The sequence below is a fragment of the Protopterus annectens genome, chromosome 1.part0 (assembly GCF_019279795.1).
Source record: "Protopterus annectens isolate FY-2018-M chromosome 1.part0, PAN1.0, whole genome shotgun sequence".
NCBI lineage: Eukaryota > Metazoa > Chordata > Ceratodontiformes > Protopteridae > Protopterus > Protopterus annectens.
The window spans coordinates 1,829,615,844-1,829,635,565 of NC_056725.1; the positions used below are offsets into that span (position 1 = coordinate 1,829,615,844).

The 19,722-nt window shown below is 38.5% G+C and overlaps 1 protein-coding gene across 1 annotated transcript in view; it reads left to right on the forward strand.

Moving 5' to 3' along the window:
- OXCT1 (3-oxoacid CoA-transferase 1) overlaps positions 1–19,722 on the forward strand; it is a 1,765,637-nt gene that overhangs the window by 1,257,506 nt on the left and 488,409 nt on the right. The window contains exon 13 of the mRNA XM_044069775.1: positions 16,766–16,841. Coding sequence (XP_043925710.1) covers positions 16,766–16,841 — 76 coding nt within the window. The remainder of the gene's footprint in view (positions 1–16,765; positions 16,842–19,722) is intronic.

Genomic DNA, 19,722 nt, shown 5'->3' on the forward strand with positions numbered 1-19,722 from the left:
ACTCTTGCTCAGACCCACCTTTCCTCTACCCTCTTCTATGCTTCTCCAATTTATACTAATCTATCTAGAAATAACATTAATAAACTGTCCACCTGTTATAATAACATAGCTAGATTTGCTACCTGTTCTCCCTATAGAACTCACCATTGCCAAAACCTCAAACAACTGGGATGGCTTGAACTGCATAATAAGCTTCTCTATCAGCAACTTGCTATAACTCAAAAAATCCTCTGTCACCCCAATAATACACCAATCCTCACTAATTTGATCACCCCCTACAAAAATCTCTCTACACTTCGCTCAGTAAACAAACTCCTAGTGTCTACTGTCAAATCAAACAACAAAGCAGGGGACTCACGCTTCACCAATACAGTGGGAAAAAGTTGGAATCAACTTCCAACTGAACTTTCCTCACTTGCTTCCACTCAACTATTCAAAAAGCATCTTAAAGAATATCTAAAGAACCACTGGCTTTGCCCCTGCTCCAACCCTGACTGATTACACCCAATATACAAACATTTACAACACAATTTGGTTCCTAATGCTCTCTCTACTATAGCATACACCCCCTAATCTTACATTCCCTCATCTTCTAAAAAAAAAAAAAAAAAAAATTATTAAACACATCTACTTTCTTAAGGTTTTTCACAAAGTATTTTTATCTCATCTCACTTTTACTGTATGTTACTAATTTATATTGTGAATATGTATACTGTAAAATTGCACATTTGTCTCTGTAACTGGTTGGAGCTTTTCTCCCGGGCCTCTACTGAAAATGGACATATATCCAGTTAGACTAGCCTGGTCAACAAATGTAAAATAAAATAAATAAATAAAATAAATAAATAAAATAAGTGTAAATTTTGCATTTCTGTTAGCCTGGGAACTAAAGGAGAAGTGATAAAAATGATATAATGTGAAATGACTCGGCAGTCCTGGGTGTTCTCAATTTAAGACTTTTTCACAGAGAAAGATTGAGCATTTTGGATTTTGTCTGAAGCTGACAACAACTCACCAAGCACTTTGCCTTGTAAGTGAAGTTATTTAAGACATAGTGTCTCTTAGAGTTAGATAGAAATTTAGCCAGATTAGTCTAGCTGTTTTCTATATTTATGTCAGACTATCCTACAATATCGTTTTAATGTTCCTGTGATTTCTGAACTCTTGATTAGCACTGTGTTGAATTGATGAAATTTGTCTTGTGCTTTTATTATTTATTATTAAAAATTGTTAAACCTTTCAACTGTTGCTGTTTTGTGTAGAGATGATTTAAGCTCTTAGAGTACATTGCATGTATCTGGTGATACTGTCCAAGCCACGCCAATACTTTTGGTGTTCGGCACACTTACTATTTGAATAACAGTAATATTACACAGTGAAATTGGTCACCCTTTGGGAAGGGCCTTATAGTAGCTGATAATAGTGGCTGGTAGCAGTCAGTACTACCTTATAGTCTGGACAGAAAGGGGGCATAGCTGGAGAACCTGTGCTAGCCTTCCCCAGGAGTTTCTGTGTGTTTGTATCTAAATCAAAATTTTAAAGTGTGTGTGTGTGTGTGTGTGTGTGTGTGTGTGTGTGTGTGTGTGTGTGTGTGTGTGTGTGTGTGTGTGTGTGTGTGTGTGTGCTACTTGGGCAGGGACATGAAGCACTGGTTGGACAGAGAGGATGCTGGGGGTTTCAGCTTGACCACTAGGCTGAGATCCTATAGCTGTGCAAGTAGGCGTTCTTACTGGGGATCTGGAGGAAAGGGAGAAACCAGCACCAGACTGGCTGTGATCTCTGTGTGCTCTTAAGGGAAATTGTACTTTACTGTGTGTGCACTTGTTATCCCTCCAATATGCACACCCCCCACTGGAGCTAGTGCTGAGGATTGAGGCGCCTTGATTACTGGGCCAGTGCATGGTATTCACATAAGTAATGCTTGATTGCAAGTCTTCACTACTAACTACATTCAGTACCCCATTTGGGAGATATCAGTTTCTCAGGATGCCATTTGGAATAAATTCTGCAAGTGAAGTTTTTCAGCATGCAATGGAACAGATCTTTTCAGGTTATCCCTGTGCCATAATAGCAGATGATTTGTTGGTCAGAAGCAGTGGTGAAGTAGAGCATGACAGAAAACTCAAAAAGGTTTTAGACAGAGCACGTGAAATACATTTAAAGCTCAATCCTCTGAAGTGCAAATTCAGATTATTAGAAATCACATGTGTAAGTCATTTATTTAGCAGTACAGGTTATGACCAGACCCATCTAAACAAACAACTATTCTTGAGATGCCAGCACCAGATAATATTCAAGCTCTACAGCGTTTTTGTGGTATGGTTAACTATTTGGGCAAGTTCATACCAGATTTCAGTGAATTGACAGCACCTTTAACAGAGCTGACATGCAAAAATGTTGTATAGTCTTGGTTAGAACAGTACCAGAGAGCATTTGATGATCTTAAGCAGAAATTTGCCACTCCACCTACACTAAGACACTGTGATGTCAATAGACCAGTTACTTTTTCCTGTGATGCTTCAAAGTTTTGTCTTGGTGGAGTTATTCTTCAAGAGGGCTAACCAGTATCTTATGTATCTAGAAGTCTTACGCAAACTGAAATGCAGTATGCTCAGATTGGGAAAGAACTTTTGGCAATTATGTTTGCATGTTCAAAGTTTCATGATTATATTTATGGTTGAGATATCCAGATTGAAACTGATCATCAACCCTTAGTTACTATCTTAAAGAAGCCTATGCATTCCACTCCAGTAAGATTGCAAAGAATGATGCTCAAATTACAAAAGTATAACTTCAAAATGGTAACTTCACAATGGTCTATACAAAAGGTAAACATCTTTATCTGGCTGATAACTTATCCAAGTCGCCCACAAATACAAAGGAACAGTTTGATGCAGAGACTTTTGACTTTGTCATGGAAGTGTGTAATTTTTCGACCATGAGACTTGCTGAGCTGAGAGATCATACAAAGACTGATCCTGTTTTGCAAAAGCTCAACCACTACATCCAGGTAGGATGGCCGTCAAAGCAATCCAATGTACCGCCTGACGTACAACCTTATTTTCCTTACAGAGATGAGATGCTGATGGAAGATGACATTATTTTTAAAGATCCTAATGTTGTTGTTCCTGCTTCCTTACAATGTGATTATATTCAGATTTTGCAACATGGGCACTCAGGTTCCAAATCTACCAAAAGAAGGTCGAGAGGACTAGTATTTTGGCCTTCTCTAGTGAAATATATTGACAGAGTACTTTCATCTTGTTCAGTATGCAATAGTACTAAATCGCATCTGCAAAAAGAGCCACTTCAGCTAAGTCAAGTTCCTGAGCTACCTTGGTCAACAGTAGCCACTGACGTATTCAAGTTGACGTATCTGACCGTGCATCCCACAGGGAATTCTTAAAGTCTGCCAAGCCACCGTACTCCCAGAAATTATGTTCCCAAGTACCTCTTTCTTCCCAGTCACACCTCCAACATTTGCTGTCTACCTGAAGAAAAATTGTCTGGAGTCTACTTGAGGTATAAAAATGTCTATGTAAACATTTCCAAGTAAAAAATCCTAAATCGTCTAGATTTTGTTGCATATTTGGGAGACATGCATATATCGTTCCATTGTTTCTTTGTGAATTGCTTATCCAGTCTCTCTTCCCAATGCTTTCTAATCAGCTCTGATTGATTCTTATAGTTGTCATGCAATATTTTATATGCTGTACTAATTTTTCCTTTTTTAATGGCAACTTCTGTTCTAGATTCTTCTAAAAACTCTAATCAGTGCTGTTTTTTGGCTTAGGATCCCCCTATTTCTTTCTCTTTTCCTATACTCTATCAATCCTTGATAGGAAGGCAATCTCTAACCTGCAGTCCAAATAAATTCCTGGCCTATTCCAATTCTGTTACCTTTCCCCCTGTAGTTATTTGCTCTCAATACCTTGCTAGTTTTAGTCATAGTGTATAATGATCCATTTCAGCAGTAGTCTGTGTTTCTTTACTGTTGTTAGTTCTTGCAGATTAGATTAGAGAGGGCTGAGGTTTCCACATATATTATGTGGAAGTCAGCAAGAGATAGTGTGAGGTGGGGCTACCCCTCTGATATCCATACATGAGACACTAAAAGTCAGGCTTCACCCATCCCACACTCAGACATATTACTGAGTAGTTATTGCCTCGAACCCATCAACTCCTTGAGTTCCCTAAGCATGCCTTTGATATTGAACTTGGGCGCAGATGGGCCACTGTGATGTTTTCTTCTAGGTCAGTGACTCATTGGTAAAGCTGAACAATCTTCTGCAGGCTGTCCTGTAACTGCTAGGTCATTAGCCACATTAATTTTCACTGTTTTTGGCATACAGAGCTTGTTTTTTGCTTGTTGTTACATGACTAAGTGGGTTAAGGGGCACACATTCTGGAGATTAACATTTTTGCCTGCACAAGATCATGTTCTGGACTCTCGTCGTCAGGATTATTACCCATTATACTGTCTCTGGTGAGCACCCGTTTTCATACTAAGGGTCTCCTGCCCTTGTGTTGGTATGCAGTCCTGACATTTTCCTTGTACCTTTTGTGGAGAAGAGTCAGAGTTAGTGCCTCAAGGTGATGTCTAGATTTTTCCCATTCACTCCCACACTTCTTTTGCTGTAAAATCTAAAGAAACTAGCTTCTCTTTATTGAAACAAAATGCAGTTGTGTAAAATCTTACCATAACAGTAGGTTTCTTCTCTTCACTGTTGCAGTATTGTTAACAGTAAGGATCCGCTGCCTAGGGCAGTCTAATGTCCGGCCAGTATACCAAATCCTTAGGTTGCTTTAAGATATGTCGTACATCACATGTATGCTCCTCACATAGCATAGGGCATAAAGGTGAAGTCCAAATGTACCATCCCTCAGAACTGAAAGCCCCAGTAGAAATACTAGTGCAAGGAAGACCAAGAGGTAACCAGTACATCCAGTTGGGAAATGGACCAGGGAGAGGAGGAGAGGAGGGAGGAAGTGAATACTGCAAAAGTGAAGGGAAAGACATTTTCTGTTATGGTAAGAATTTGCACAACTATCTATGTCCTTCCATATCACTGTTGCAGCATTCTTTACAATTGGGAAAGTGCTAAAGCTCAGGAAGAAACTCTGGAGGAGGAAGGATCAGCAGAGCTCTCTAGAAAGCCATGAAGGATGGCCTTAGCAAAACCAGCTGTAGCTCTGGAGATTCCATCCAACTTGTAGTGCTCGGTAAATGTATGCACAGAAGTCCAGGTAGCTGCCTCAAGAATAGAGTTAGTAGTCAAACCCTTAAAAAAAGGCTCAGAAGAAGCCACAGTTGTAGTAGAATGAGCTTTTACAGAAAAAAGGAAAGATGTTACCATGAAAGGAATAACAAAAAAAAAGAAATAGCTTTTTAAATCCAAGAAAATATTGTCTGCTTGGATACAGTTGATCCCAAGGACCTGGGATGAAAGGAAACAAAGAGCTGATCAGATTTTCTAATAGTCTTAGTTTTATCAAAATACAATCTCAGGTGCCTGTGCATATCTGATGTGTGTGGCACCTTCTCAGTAGCAGATTGTGGAAAAGGGAAAAAAGTAGGAAATGAATAGACTGATTCAGGGACAACTCATTCACCACCTTGGACATAAAAGAAGGATTAGTAGACAAGGGCACCCTGTCCTTATGAAACACCAAAAAAAGGAGGACAAGCCATAAGGGCTTGAAGCCCTGACACCCATCTGGCAGAAGCAAGGGCCAACAAAAGAACAGCCTTCCAAGAGCAATGTTGCAAGGAAGCTGGAGTTGCAGGCTCAAAAGGAGCCAGAGTCAATTTCTCAAAAGAAAAATGAAGATCCTGGGGTGGAGGAACAGGCTTCCTGAGAGGCCTGATATGAAGGACATCTTTAGCTTCAACCTGGAAGCTTAAGAAGGAGCTAAAGGCAGACAAGCAGAGATACCTGATAAGTGGGCCTCAATGGAAGAATAAGCTTACCTAGCATTGAGCAATTCACACAGATAAGAGCGAACTTAAGGAACATCCACAGAGAGTGGATCCAGGTTACGAGAAAGGCACCAAACAGAAAACCTCTTCAATTTGTATAAGTAAGATTTCCTAGTATTGGGTTTCCTGGCAAGCCTGCAGGACCCTAAGCATGTCCTTAAAAAAAAAAAAAAAAAAAAAAAAGTGTTTATGTGGCATCAAAATCCTATCACTCGCAGACTCTTTTGAAGAGTGGAATGGTGGGAATGGATGAGAGATCCCTTGTCTTATGTGAGTAGGTGTACCCTGTGAGGTAATTAGTGATGATTGCCCTTGGCTAAATGCAGAAGAATAGGGAGCCAATGCTGTCTTGGCCAAAAGAGTGTCACCAATAAGATTTTGGGGGCATCCTGTTGAATTTTGAACAGGACTTTTGCAATGAAGGGAAGGTGAGGGAAGGCATAAAGAAACATCCCCTTCTAAGAAAAAGAGAGAATGTCCACCTTTCACACTAGAGGATCTGGGACGCTGGCACAACATAGATGAAGATGTCTGTTCAGAGGGGAGGCAAATAGATCTATTTGAGGAGCACCCCACTGGTGGACAGTGTACAGAAACACATCTCTATGAAGCATCCATTCATGGTATTGAGTTAAGGACCTGCTCAGAGTGTTGGCCACAATGTTTTCACTGGAGGGAATATAAACTGCCTGAAGAGTCGCTTGATACTGGGCAACAAGATCTCAAACCAGGAGTGCCAACTGGCATAGAAGATATTTTATTCCTCCCTGTTTGTTTACCTACTACATCACTGTAGTGCTGTCTGTAAACACCTTGAGAGATCCCGGGGAGAAAAGAGAATGAAAAGCCCGAGGAGCCAGCAGAAGGCCTCTCATCTCTTTGACACTGATGTACTCCTGTTGAAGAGGAGACCAGACCCCCTGCACATTTAGGCAGCCAAAATTTGCTCCCCATCTCATGTCTGAAATGTCTGCAAACAACTCCTGAGAGGGTAGAGGGGAATGAAAAGGGAGCCCTGGATTTAAGGACAACTGCTAGATCCACCAGTGGAGTTCCTTCTTGAGACACGGTAGAGGAGGAACTACAAATTCTAGGGGATGTGCATGCTGAAGCCAAACTGACTTCAGGAACCACTGAAACTTGCTCATGTGAAGTTTGTCCAGCCTGAGCATAATGACGGTGGATGCCATGAAACCTAGAGCTCTCAGAAACTCCTTGGCTGTAAAGGAGACCAGAGGGAGAAATGTTTGAATGAAGGAGATGAGGGTCAAGGCCTTGGGAAAAGGCAGGGTTTGCCAGCAAAGACACTGTCTGAGTCCTGCAACCCAGAAAAAACATGGTCCTGAGAAGGAGTCAGAGAAGACTTTTTGAAGTTTATTGTAAACCTCAGATTCTGAAGAACAGAGATGGCAAAATGGAGATTTTGCAGCAGGAGCTTTGGAGAAGATGCCTGAAACAGTAGGTCCGTCCAAGGAGGGAAAAACTTGGATGATCCCCTGAAGCCTGCAAAAAGTGATCACAGGAGTGAGGCATTTTCTGAATACCCTTGAGGCAGTAGAAAAGCTAAAGGGCAAAACAGAGAACTGAAAATGCCAGGAAGCAACAGAGAAACACAATCCTGAAAAGGGGAGGGATCGGAATGGAGAGATAAGTATCCTTGAGATCCAGAGATACCGTATAAACCTGAAGAAGTAAAAGAGAGAGCAAAGTCTGAAGGGACAACATTTGAAAAGTGGGCACCTTCAGAAAAGTGTTTAGATGAGAGAGGTCTAGAATTGGTCTCTAAGTACCCTGTTTTCTTGGAACTAGAAACATTGTAGAGTAAAAACCCCTCCCTATTTGGGACACAGGCACATCTTGAATAGTTCTGTGAGTCTAAAGGTCCAAAGCACCTCTGGGAAAAAGGATAGTTGTTCCCAAGGAGGCTGAGGAATACCCCTAAAAGGGGGAAGGAATTTCCACACCATGAAATACCCCTGGTGAATAATGGACAGAACCCAGGTGTCCTGAGTAATCTATAGTCAAACAGGACAAGAGAGCTGAAGAGAAAGAGGTAAGTGGCTGGCAAGAAGATGATAGTCAGACAGCACCTGGTTTATCTGGAAAGGAATACTTATGAGTTCCTGAGTAGCCTTAGTAGGAGGAGCCCACTTGCCGCCATTTTTGCCCTTAGGAGGAGGGTGAGATTACCTGCTAACAAAAGCTGGCTTATTGGGGTAGTTTCTCTAAAATTTAGGAACAGGAGAAACAAAACATGTTTGAGTACCTGTAAAGCCTTCCCCTTATCCTGAAGGGACTTACATCAGCAGCAACTTCACCAAACAAGTGTTTGTTACCAAGAGGGGTATCCATCAACTTAGCCTTGATATCATCAGGCAAAGGTTGAAGCAGAACCAAGAATATCTCCTCATAACTCACCCCAAAGCAGCAGCCCTAGAAGGAGCATCTGAAGCATCATAACTACATGAGCCACATGGGAGGAAATCCCTAACAGGGAAAGAGTAGATGCTTTACCCTCCAAGTCTGGAAGGTCAGATATAACCTGACAAGCATGGGATAGGAGAGCCAACACGTACCTGGACATATGTGTCTGGTAAGTAACAGCCCTAAAAGCCAAGGTGCAAACCTTCTTACCTAGTCTTTCCATGGTTCTGCTGTCTTTATCAGAGAGCATTAGCTTGGGTGAAGGAAGCAATTGAGAAGGCTTGTCGGAGGCTACAGACACCACTGAGGGGTCAGAAACAGGACAATTGTGCAAAAATTTACATTCCTTAGACACCCTATAAAACCTGCCAAGTTTCATGGGAGCAGAGGGCTGAGAATCAGGAGCTTTAGAGGAATTGGAAACAAAGCAGCTAAAATAGGAGGAACAGCAGAAGGTTTAGGAGATTCCATCTGCAGCAACTCATAGTATCGCTTATGAATCTCGGAGACTTTAAAAATTTTCCATCATCCTGGAGATTGTGTCCCCAAAAGAAATCTCTTCAAAGGGTGTATCAGGACTGGTAGATTCCTGTTCCTCTAATCCATGGTCCAAAGGAGAGGGAACTTGAGGAGAGTAAGCAAGGGATTCCTCATCAGAATCCAAATCCTCCTCACAGGAATCCTGTTCCCTGGGTCTTTTAAGGGGAGTAGAGGACCAAGGGGGAGACGGAACTGGTGGTCTTTATAGGTAATCTGTCTCCTGCACTGGCATTTACCCTACTTGGATGACATGAAACCCCACAATCATGTCATCAATGCCATTAAAGCACTAAAACCCTGAGTGAAGGCCTGCTACTCACTTTGTGGCTCTCTAGGGGCTGGAGAAACATGTTTAGTTTTTTTGTTTTTTCTTTAATGGAATGTCTGCCTTATAAAACTTGGAGGGCTCTGACCCAGGACGGCATTCAGTGATAGTAATAGGGATGACTTCTCTGACTAAAATCAGAGGAACACCTTCTCTGACTAAAATCTGAGGAACACACCTAGGCACCTCGGAAATGATCAACTGTGGGTTCCCTGAACATCCAGAACAGACATCTGCAAAGCCTCATCGGATGTGCTTAAAGCTGGATCTCTGCCAACCTCCAGCCTAGTCATGGCAGAGGAATCCAAGAAGAAAGCTGGGCAAGCCTCACCTTGGAAGAAATTTCCAGTGGAAGCTGAACAGTGGAAATTCTGGCCTAGGCTTTTTGGCCTTTTTCTTCCCTGACAGCTGTCCATTGGAGTGGGAAGTTCCCTCTATAATATCTTTTACAAGAAGTTTGTCTCTGATTCTCCAGATACAGCGCCAAAGAAGAAAGTGGACTATGCAAAGTTTTTGGTACAAAAGCCCGACATATGGTCATGCGAGGTGCCAAGGCAAAACAGACTCTGTTCGTGGTGGTCTTTGTAGGGAATCTATATCCCACACTGGCATTTACCCTACTTGGACTCCTGAAACCCCACAAGCAGCAAAAAGACAAGTAAAAAAGAATCCCCAATGGGGCAATTATCTGCAATGGCTCAGTGAAACCAGCAGTGGAATGTAGTCATTCAGACAGTTGATCAAGAGATGGCATTCGGATTGACAGCAAAGACGTTCTGAGCATGGTATGTCTGGACATCACCTTTATGCTCTAATGCTATGCGAGGATCATACATGTGATGTACAGCATATCTTAAAGCAATCTAAGGCTTTGGTATACTGGTCGGACGTCAGGCCGTCCTTGGCGGGGGATCCCTAATGTTAAGAATACTGCAACAGTGAAATGGAAGGACATCAGTACTTACCTCTCCTACCTCTGGCATCCCACCTGCTGGACACTTATTTTGGGGAAATCCTATGACTTATGCTGTCATATGTGGACTAGCCACTTGTACTTTCTCCTTCTTTGTAAGAGACATTTACTCCTTCAGTGTTTCATTTATTTTAATCAGCTTCGAGTACATTTGATTTATTTTTTTCCTCTAAATTACTATAAGCCATCTCTTGTACCAAAAGTGAACTTGGACTACTTTTTCCCAGTCAGTGTTTCCTCTTCACCTTTTCTAGTTCATTTTCGTTCAGGTCCTTTAAATTCCTTCTTTGCAGGCATTATGGCAGTGCAATAACTAGGTAGTAATGGAATTTTACTCAAGCTGGAGGATTTATTAGCTCTTATTTTTCAGTTTCTTTTTTTCACATTGGGAGAGCAGTAATTAAGCTTTTGATGAGTGTGCAGCCATATTGGAAGTCCTACCTCTTTAAGAGAGGTTTTATCATTATTTTGAAATGGTGGAGAAAGAGGAGTAGTCTTTGGGCATCCCAGTGCTGGAGCTTGCACTAGTTTTGCAGTCTTAGAGCACCCAGATGTAGTCTCTGCTCTAAATAGGGCAGACATCCTGTACAGATCCTTTGCTGAATAGCACAATATGCTTTTTAGGCACCTTAAAGCAATGCCTGAGATAAATTAATGGCCTTGCATAGAGCTCATAAGCCACGTGATGTGGAAGTCCTTCTGGTTGACAGACTCACAAACTTCTGAAAGTTTTGGCCAAAGATTTTCTCATCTGCAATTTTGGGCTTAAGAGTTCTTAATGATCAGTCTCACCTGTCCCATTCCCAAGTCTTCATGTTGGTTCAACCATTGGAGAAATGTGAAGTTGTCTGATTTTGGGGTTAAAGATTCTGCAGAGGATAGTAAGCTTTGCTCCTCTAATAAGGCTCCATCTTGACTCATTTACATTTGACTCCATCATCACAGTGGTCAATGAAAAGTGGAGAAAGTCTGCAATGTAATACCTTCTCTGTTGTGTCAGACTTATTAGGAATGTTAAGTATTTATTTACCAAGAACACTGAGATAATAAGGTTGCAAGGAAAGATATTTGTTTAAAAGCTTAAGAAAGTTTGTATTAAAAAGTAATAGAAATTTAGAGTATATTTGAGAAAATGTGTTATGTTCATCAGCTGCCATTTGTTATAGATATATAATATTTATGTCCATGCATGCATGCATGTTAAATTTGTTATAACTTCTGCTGGTCCTGAATGATGGGGGAATGTAGTTTAGTGTATTGAAATAAATAGGAAGTAAAAGTATACACTGGTGGAAAAATACGATGAACATAGAGTTAATGTTAAGTTATAATGGGAAGTTGGTAACGTTTATTTTAGTGAGTAATGATCTGGAGAAATAACAGAAAGATAAAATGAAGACATAATATCAGTGTGAACCCTAAATTGCAATATAAATAAGATGGCGAAATGTGAGATACAGTTCTTTTAGGATTTATGAAGGTTTTAGGTTAAGAAGTTGAGGTGTATGATTTTTAGTACAAAATCTGTAGATGTGACATCTATTGAAATAAATGTTTTAAGCACATTAATCCCATAGAATGGGTGTGCCTTTGTTGAAGGTTGGGTGTTGAGCTGGCACCTCGGCACCCGTAAAAAAATTTACTGCCAGTCATTAGTGGACAGGAGTTCCGCTGTGCCGACCCCTAACCGGGAAAAGCCGAAAGAAGAAGTCCCATAAGATGTAAGCTGGATGTTGAACTAGTAAGTAGGTTGTCGGTAAATGATTGGTGGTTTAATAACTACTTGTTAAGGAGTGGGTTTGGAATGAAAATGTAGGATAAATAATCTGAAAGAAGGAAATGCACTTCCCTGTGCTTATGTATAGTATATGTTTTCCTTCACTTTCTACCTGTTGCACATATTAAGACAAAATCATTTTTGACCAGGTGAGCACTTCATAGATTCATAGATTCATAGATTAGTACTAAGCTAACTGCCCTTGCGAGCCATTTTAAGCCTAGCCAATTATCCCTTGTGAGACTCAAACCCTGCACCTTGTGTTTGCAAGGCAAACACCTTAACCATTAGGCCACCCTCCCAACATGTGGATGTATAAGTTAAAAAGGGAAAAGAGCAGATAGGCATGGTCAAGTGAATGAACCAGTAGAGCTAATTTTGCTTTATTGACCAATAAAGAAATGCTATTAATTCTAAAAATTGGATGGATTTAAAAAAAAAGAACGCTAGGGTTCCTCGTTCTCTGATGGGTTTTCTGATATGTTGGTGTAACTTAGAACCAAAATGGTGCATGATATGAAGTGGAAGATATCTTAAATAGATGTGGTTAATAAATAGAGAAGAGGTGACTTATGTAGTAAAATGAACAGACATTATATAAACTAAGCATACCTGTCAAGTTAGTTCAGCTTTGTGGACCACATTACATTTTGGCACGGTTAGCTGATAAATTGGTCACTGGGGAGGTGCGTAAATTAATTGAGAGAAATCAAACAGAATGAAGTGACAATATGTGCAGAGATCTGGTGAGTGGAAGAAGATATTACATGTTAAAGATATCTGACTTATGGGAAGAGCTCTTGTATCTGATGATATGTAATGAAACGACTGACTAAACATGTCACATGAAATGCAAAGTACTAAAGTTAAATACGTAGGTAAGTTGGGATTTAAAAAGGGAATGAATTTTAGGGGAAGTATTGATTGAGTTTCAGCATAGCAGCATCTTGTGTTGCTGCCCATTTACTGATGGAAGGATTTGGGGTGTGAATTTGAAAGCATCACAGAATAAATAGGGAAAAGGGTTAACAGTAACTAAAGAGGAGGCTATTTAAAATAGGCAAACTAAATTTGTAAAAGAATTTAGAGGAGATGGATATGCGAGGAAGGTTAAAGGATGTTAAGGATGAGGTGGTTAAGATATTTTGTTTTTTGAAAGATGCATTTAGCCTTCAGCCCAATTGAAGTTATAACATAGCAAACAGAAGCAAGGAATTAGTTCATATGGTTGTGATTAAGTCTGCCAGTGTGCAGAATCTGCTCCAGAGACAAGTCCTAGCTGGGAAACAAACTACTTCCCAGCTAGGACTCGGAGTGAAGTTGTTTTTACTAATGCAGTTTTACTTGTTCTCTGGCAGTGACTCTTGCTGTAGTTGCTTGTGGTTTGGGATGAGTATTGTAGGGCAACACATAGATGTCTAACTCCTTTACATCTGAGTGCTCATGTTGAACAGACTATTTCTGTGTAGAGTGTGCTCCAGAGACAAGTCCTACCCAGGAAATATATTGATACCCAGCTAGTTCTCCAGGGTAAAGTGCTGATTTTACTGAAAGTTAATTTCACTTTTATTCTCTGACACTGACTTTTGCTGTAACTGTTTGGGGATTAGGTTGAGTATTGTAGGATGCTTCCCCACTACTGTGCATTCAGTTTGTATAGGTTGTCTTGCTTGACTGAGTATAAATTCCTGAATCCTACGTACCAGGTGAAAAAAGCTGCAGTATAGTCATCAGACACTGTAAAATCCCTATTATAGTTACTCCAATTAAGGGTAGGAGTCAGGTGTTGCCAGCTTTGTGTATCCTGACAAACTGTTAGTTGGGATGAAGGTAAGACAGATCATAGGTGGGCATTATGATAGAAGTGAACTTAGCAGTTAATTGAGAAAGATATTGGTATATCAGAGAGAAAAGCAGTACTGTTGTAGAATGATGTGTACCACACTAGTATTGAGGGATATTTAACAGTGAATTATAGGGTGTAGCTAAATTAAGTGTTGATGTTCCAGGCTGTGAACTTTATGGAATAAGAGGATCACAGCTGGAGTAGGGAAGGTAGGATGTAGCTCTCAGCAGAATTCAACAATTTATTTAACCATGCTGTAAAGGGGCTGATTGGATATTTCATGTGGTCTTTAAGCCGGTCAGATTCTATATCCAATGAAGAATATTTTGTAATGAGCATTTTGGGTGACTGGTTGGTGTGTGTGTGCTTACTGAGCTGTCAGTATAAAATGTTGATTAATTGGAAAGGAAGCAAAATATACTGATGTACATTTTGTTTTCTTATTTCTGAGTTGCACAAAGGACCAAGGCTAACACTACTTGTATAAAAAGTGGCATAATTTCTGTGGCTCATCTGATAATTTGGGAATCAGTCAAGTCACAGAATCACAATCACTACATATTGTAAATTTTTGCAGTAGTAGAATAAAAGTAGTAGTCTTGATGTAGGCAGTATGCCAGTAAATCTTTATAGCAGTCCCAAAACTTGTTTAGCAGAGTAGACAATTAATTTTACTTCTTAAGCACACAAAATACCATGTTTCATTTTTAGGAGCATGTATACTTGATAAATGTTGACGTTGATAGCTGAGATTTTTTCTTAAAAAAATAAGCACGCTTTCCTTTTCTAAACCTCACCAGATGAGTACAGATTACTAGGTAGTTTCAAAGAAAAAGAGATTACAAGTTGTAATCTGAAAGGCAGAAAAATGTAGTGAGACAAAATAAGTAAGCCTGGAAACTTTCAAAGCTAGCCTATAATTTGCAGTGCTGTTAGCGGTGAAATAGAGCTTTCCACAGAAATGTATTTCATACAGTTCATATACAAAATGATTGAGGAGTGAGACAGTAGCATCACAGGCAGGATAAAAATAGATCCTGTTTTTACATGGTTTAAGGTCATAGATAAGTGAAAGTTTGGGCCTGGGACTGAGAGTGTCATTATTTTGGAGCTTTTATTAAGAGAGACAATGTGGTGGGCATATTAGCACAACTAGGGTTCTGATACACTTTGTATTTTAACATGCTGTTGTTTTTTGACTTATTGGCCATTTTGTTTGTAAAATGAGACAACTGTAGTACACTGTAGGCAGTATGCTGGTGTCAGTGATACAAAATGTATTGCCTTTTAAGAAAATATAGAGTATTGTCCTTGATGATGATTAGTTTGGCAAGGTGAAGCTCACTGCAGATTTTGCCTATATTAGACCAGAGGTTGGTTCACTTAAGGAATGCAATCCAGCAACAAAATGCTTGCTTCAGGAGAGACCTTTGAGATCACATATGACAATTCTAAAATATAGGTGCATTTTACTGTTCTCAGAAAATGTTTCTGCATTCCTTTACATTATCCAGAAACTGGTTTTGCCCCTAAAAGTGATTTCTCTATTATAGTAGATGCTGCAAGCATATGTTATATCTACTGCAAAAGAATATGATAGCTCAAACCTTTCTGCCCAGAAGAGTTTTTTAATCAAAGATAATGTAGAAAATATAACCCTGATCTTAACTACTTTAAGAGATGTGAATGTGGATGTATATGGTTATGTGCTGTAGTTTTCAGGTTCCTTCTTTGCAGACTCATGTTTAATACGGTCAATGTGGGAAGTCTATTTGCCTATCTGATAGGGTCATACTAAAAAGTGAAGTATCTGTACCGATCACTGAAAATAAATGTCTTTTTTTAACATATTTATTGAATTATCACTTGTGACATAGGTAAATTTATGTTTACACACAAGTAATCAAACTGCATTAAATTAATATTAACAAACATTATACATTACATATATTGCTATATATCGTATAACCTAAGCAACATTACATAACTTACTCAGTTCCTGCCCCTTTTTAAACAAGAAACATCTTTATTAAACCATCACTTATGACATAAGCAATCATACATTTATATAAATGAAAACAAACCACACCAACACAATCCTAGTTGCAAGCATTTTACATCACAAACCATACACACCTCCAGTTGCAAACATTATATATCACTTATAATCTACCCAATCTTTTCTATCAAACATTACATAGCTCATTTAAGTCCTGCCTCCTTTTAAACCTCATTCCTTCCCTGTATGTATTGTTCCCACAATTCCATTTTTCCTATGTAGTTTGCTCCTACTGTTTTCTGCACATCTCAATTCCAGTTGTTTTATCTCTGTTACTATATTCACTACTTCTAGTATAGTTGGTTTAGATTCTGATTTCCATTTTCTAGTAATTGCGTTTTGGGAAGCTACCATAATTAGGCACAGCAAGGCCTTACCATGTCTAGGCAATTCCGATTCTGTATCATAGCTCAGAAAAATCATCTCCCTCGTCACCCCAGTCCACCCACCCAGCATTTCCTACAATGCATCCCGCAGGGAATCCTTATCCACCAACCCACTGCACTCCCAGATTTTATATCCCAAGTAGACTCCAGAGAATTTTTCCTCACCAAGTGTTGGAGGCATGACAGGGAAGAAACAGGTACTTGGGAACATATTTATCTATGTAAAATCACTGAAAAGAAATGTTGGTAAGAATTCTATCATCAGATCACAGGAACTCTGGTTGTGATGCATTTTAAGACTGAATGTTAGAAGAAATAACAAAAAAAAAGAGGAGGGAAAAAAACAAATGTCATCAAAAAGTTATTGAATAAAAACAACTTTTCAATATAGTATAAGGAATGTAACCTGATTTGTGATGCATTAGTCTTTAAACATTTTTCCATTTCTCTAACAGAGGTCACGTGGACTTAACAATGCTTGGTGCAATGCAGGTTTCAAAGTTTGGTGACTTAGCCAACTGGATGATTCCTGTGAGTAAATTTCATTGCTTGTGTTTTGTTTATTTTGATTGAACTTAAAATGTAAAATCCTAAGAATGTGCTGATATTGTCAGCTTTTGATGTATGTAGTTTAAGAACCAGCTGCATGCACCTCTTCAGTGAATTTTAAAATAATACAGTTTTCAGTTAAAATAAAACAGAATTTGAAAATGCATTCTTATTCTTTTTAAATTCTGAAATTGGCATGAATACTACACGGATATTGTAATAAGAGTGTTAAGATCATTGTTCACTGTCATTTAAGCAGTATGCTAATGACGGATTAAGAGTGAATTTTGATACTGTGTTGGTCAATACTTCAGTCATAAACTATTAAGATAGAAAATCATTGTATAGCAAGTTTAAAAAGAGCGAACTGGAGGTTGAAGACACTGTCCTGAAAAGGAAATTGCCTGAAGTTTCTGTTATCTGACTTGGACTTATATTATAAAGCTGCACAAATCTGAATAGCATTTGTATGTCAGTTACAGACTTACTCTGTGAGAGGGAAGGATACCTCTCAACTTGCAAATATCAAAAATCTTGACAGAGACTCTTAAAAGCAGGCATCAAAAATGTGACAATCAGTTAGCATAATACTTGCATATTGAATAGCTTATCTCCTCCCATTTTCAAGAGAAATATGGGATGCCTTAAATAACCTTAACTCTGGGATAATGATAAAAATAATTTAAAGTTTTTATAAAGTCAACGTTTACAGCCTAAGAAGCATCAGAAAGGTCTAGCTGGTTGTAAATAAATGTACTGCTTCCATCTGGAACATTTGGCCAACAGTACACCATGGAGTAAGGGATGCAAAGGTTACTGTGCACCACTGCACATCACAATACAAAGGAGTGGAGGTGCATAAGGAAAAAAAATTGTAAATTTAAGTGAAGTATGTTCTACTGCAGATCAAAAACTAATCTTGGACTGGAAGACTCTGTGCGACAGTCTGCTGTGTGACAAAGTATACAAATAGTCTCTCACAATAATTAACATTATCTAGAAATCATTTCAGTTTTACCTGTTCAGCACTATACATATCTATCAATATATATATATATATATATATATATATATATATATATATATACACACACACACACACACACACACACACACACACACACATATACACATACACATATAGATTCATAGATTAGTACTAGGCTAACTGCCCTTGCGAGCCATTTTAAGCCTAGCCAATTATATCCTGTGAGATTCAAACCCTGAACCTTGTGTTTGTAAGGTAAACACCTTAACCATTAGGCATATATATATATATATATATATATATATATATATATATATATATATATATATATATATATTTTTTTTTTTTTTTTTTTTTGCTAAATGGTGCCACAAAAAAGTCTCATGGAACATGAGGTGCACGTCCCAGCCACATCCCCTGGGAATATACCATTACCACAACACTGTCTGCTGCTACTTGTGAGAATTTTGGGTAGGCTTACCCCAAATATATGATTGGGAAGTGTGGGATTTTTTGCATATATGTAATAGGCTTGTTCACTTCCATCCGTAGGGATGAGGGATTAGATTTACTTCATGAAAGTATGTTTGAGTGTCACTTTCTTTCTTTCAGGGAAAAAGATTCAACTTCTCATGGGTTTGATGTCAATGGTTTTGGATAACAATTTTACCTATTTTGAGGAGGAACTCTTTAAGCAGATCAGGGGTTTGGCAATGGGAGCAAGTTTTGTGCCCCAGTTTATGCTAATCTGGTATTAACTTGCACAGAAAAATTATTATATTTTTAATTTTGAATATTACAAATATATACAAATATACATATACATATATAAAAATGCAAAGTTATAACTGAGATAGTTAGCTGACATCTTTGTGATAAGGGAAGGACCAGAGGAGTTAAACATTTTGTTGATTATTTAGATGTTTCAACTGCATTTTTTAAATTCACTTAGAATTATAATAAAAAAAAAAAATGGTATAATTTGTCTGGACACTTTGATTTACATTGAGTAGGAATGGGTTAGCGCAAACAGTGGGGATGGGTTCACTTCTAAAATCTATAGAAAATCTACATTTAGTAACTCATTCTTGCATTTTAACAGTTCTCACCCTATCGGTAATAAAACAAGCCTTATTAAAGAACAGTGTTTTAGAGTGACCCACAATGCATAGGATAGACAAACAATTTGACACCAATGTTTTATCAACTGTTCTCTTGTAAAGATTCCAGTTTTTTCCAGCACTTAAAGTCTGAATTATTGTTATTAGAACTTAGTTTTATAATTTCCTTTTCTTTTTATACTTAAAACTGTGGCATGATTCATAAAATCTTTTCTTAAGTAAGAGATGTAGCAACTGCCATCAGACTCCAAAATATTTGTTCTTTTTGACTCCACTGGTTATTGGAGCATTCATAGAGATCATTGATCTTGTTAATATACAATTTTCTGAACATGAGGCTTTAAATAAATATTTTACTTTTGGCCAGAGTCCATGTAGTGTATTGCAGTTAAAATATACTTTGCCAGTCATTTTTTTATTTCTTACACCGCTAAGATATGATTATGATTGTTTTGTAAATCTTCCTCTCTTTGAATGGTATGATGAAAATTCTGTGAATATATTTCCATGTAAAAATTTCCAGGATAAATTATTGATTTCCATATTACTTTCTTATTGTGCTTATTTATGCTATGTATAGCTCTCAAATCTTAAAATTTGTAAATCCAGAATTAGGGCGATAATCCTAGAGCACAAGAATTTTCTATAACTGCTACTAATGTAGAAAGCTGAATGAATAAGAAGGCTTGAATATACATTTTGAAGAAACAGAACTAAATAGTTGTCTGGATACATTTTTAACTACAGTCTTTGC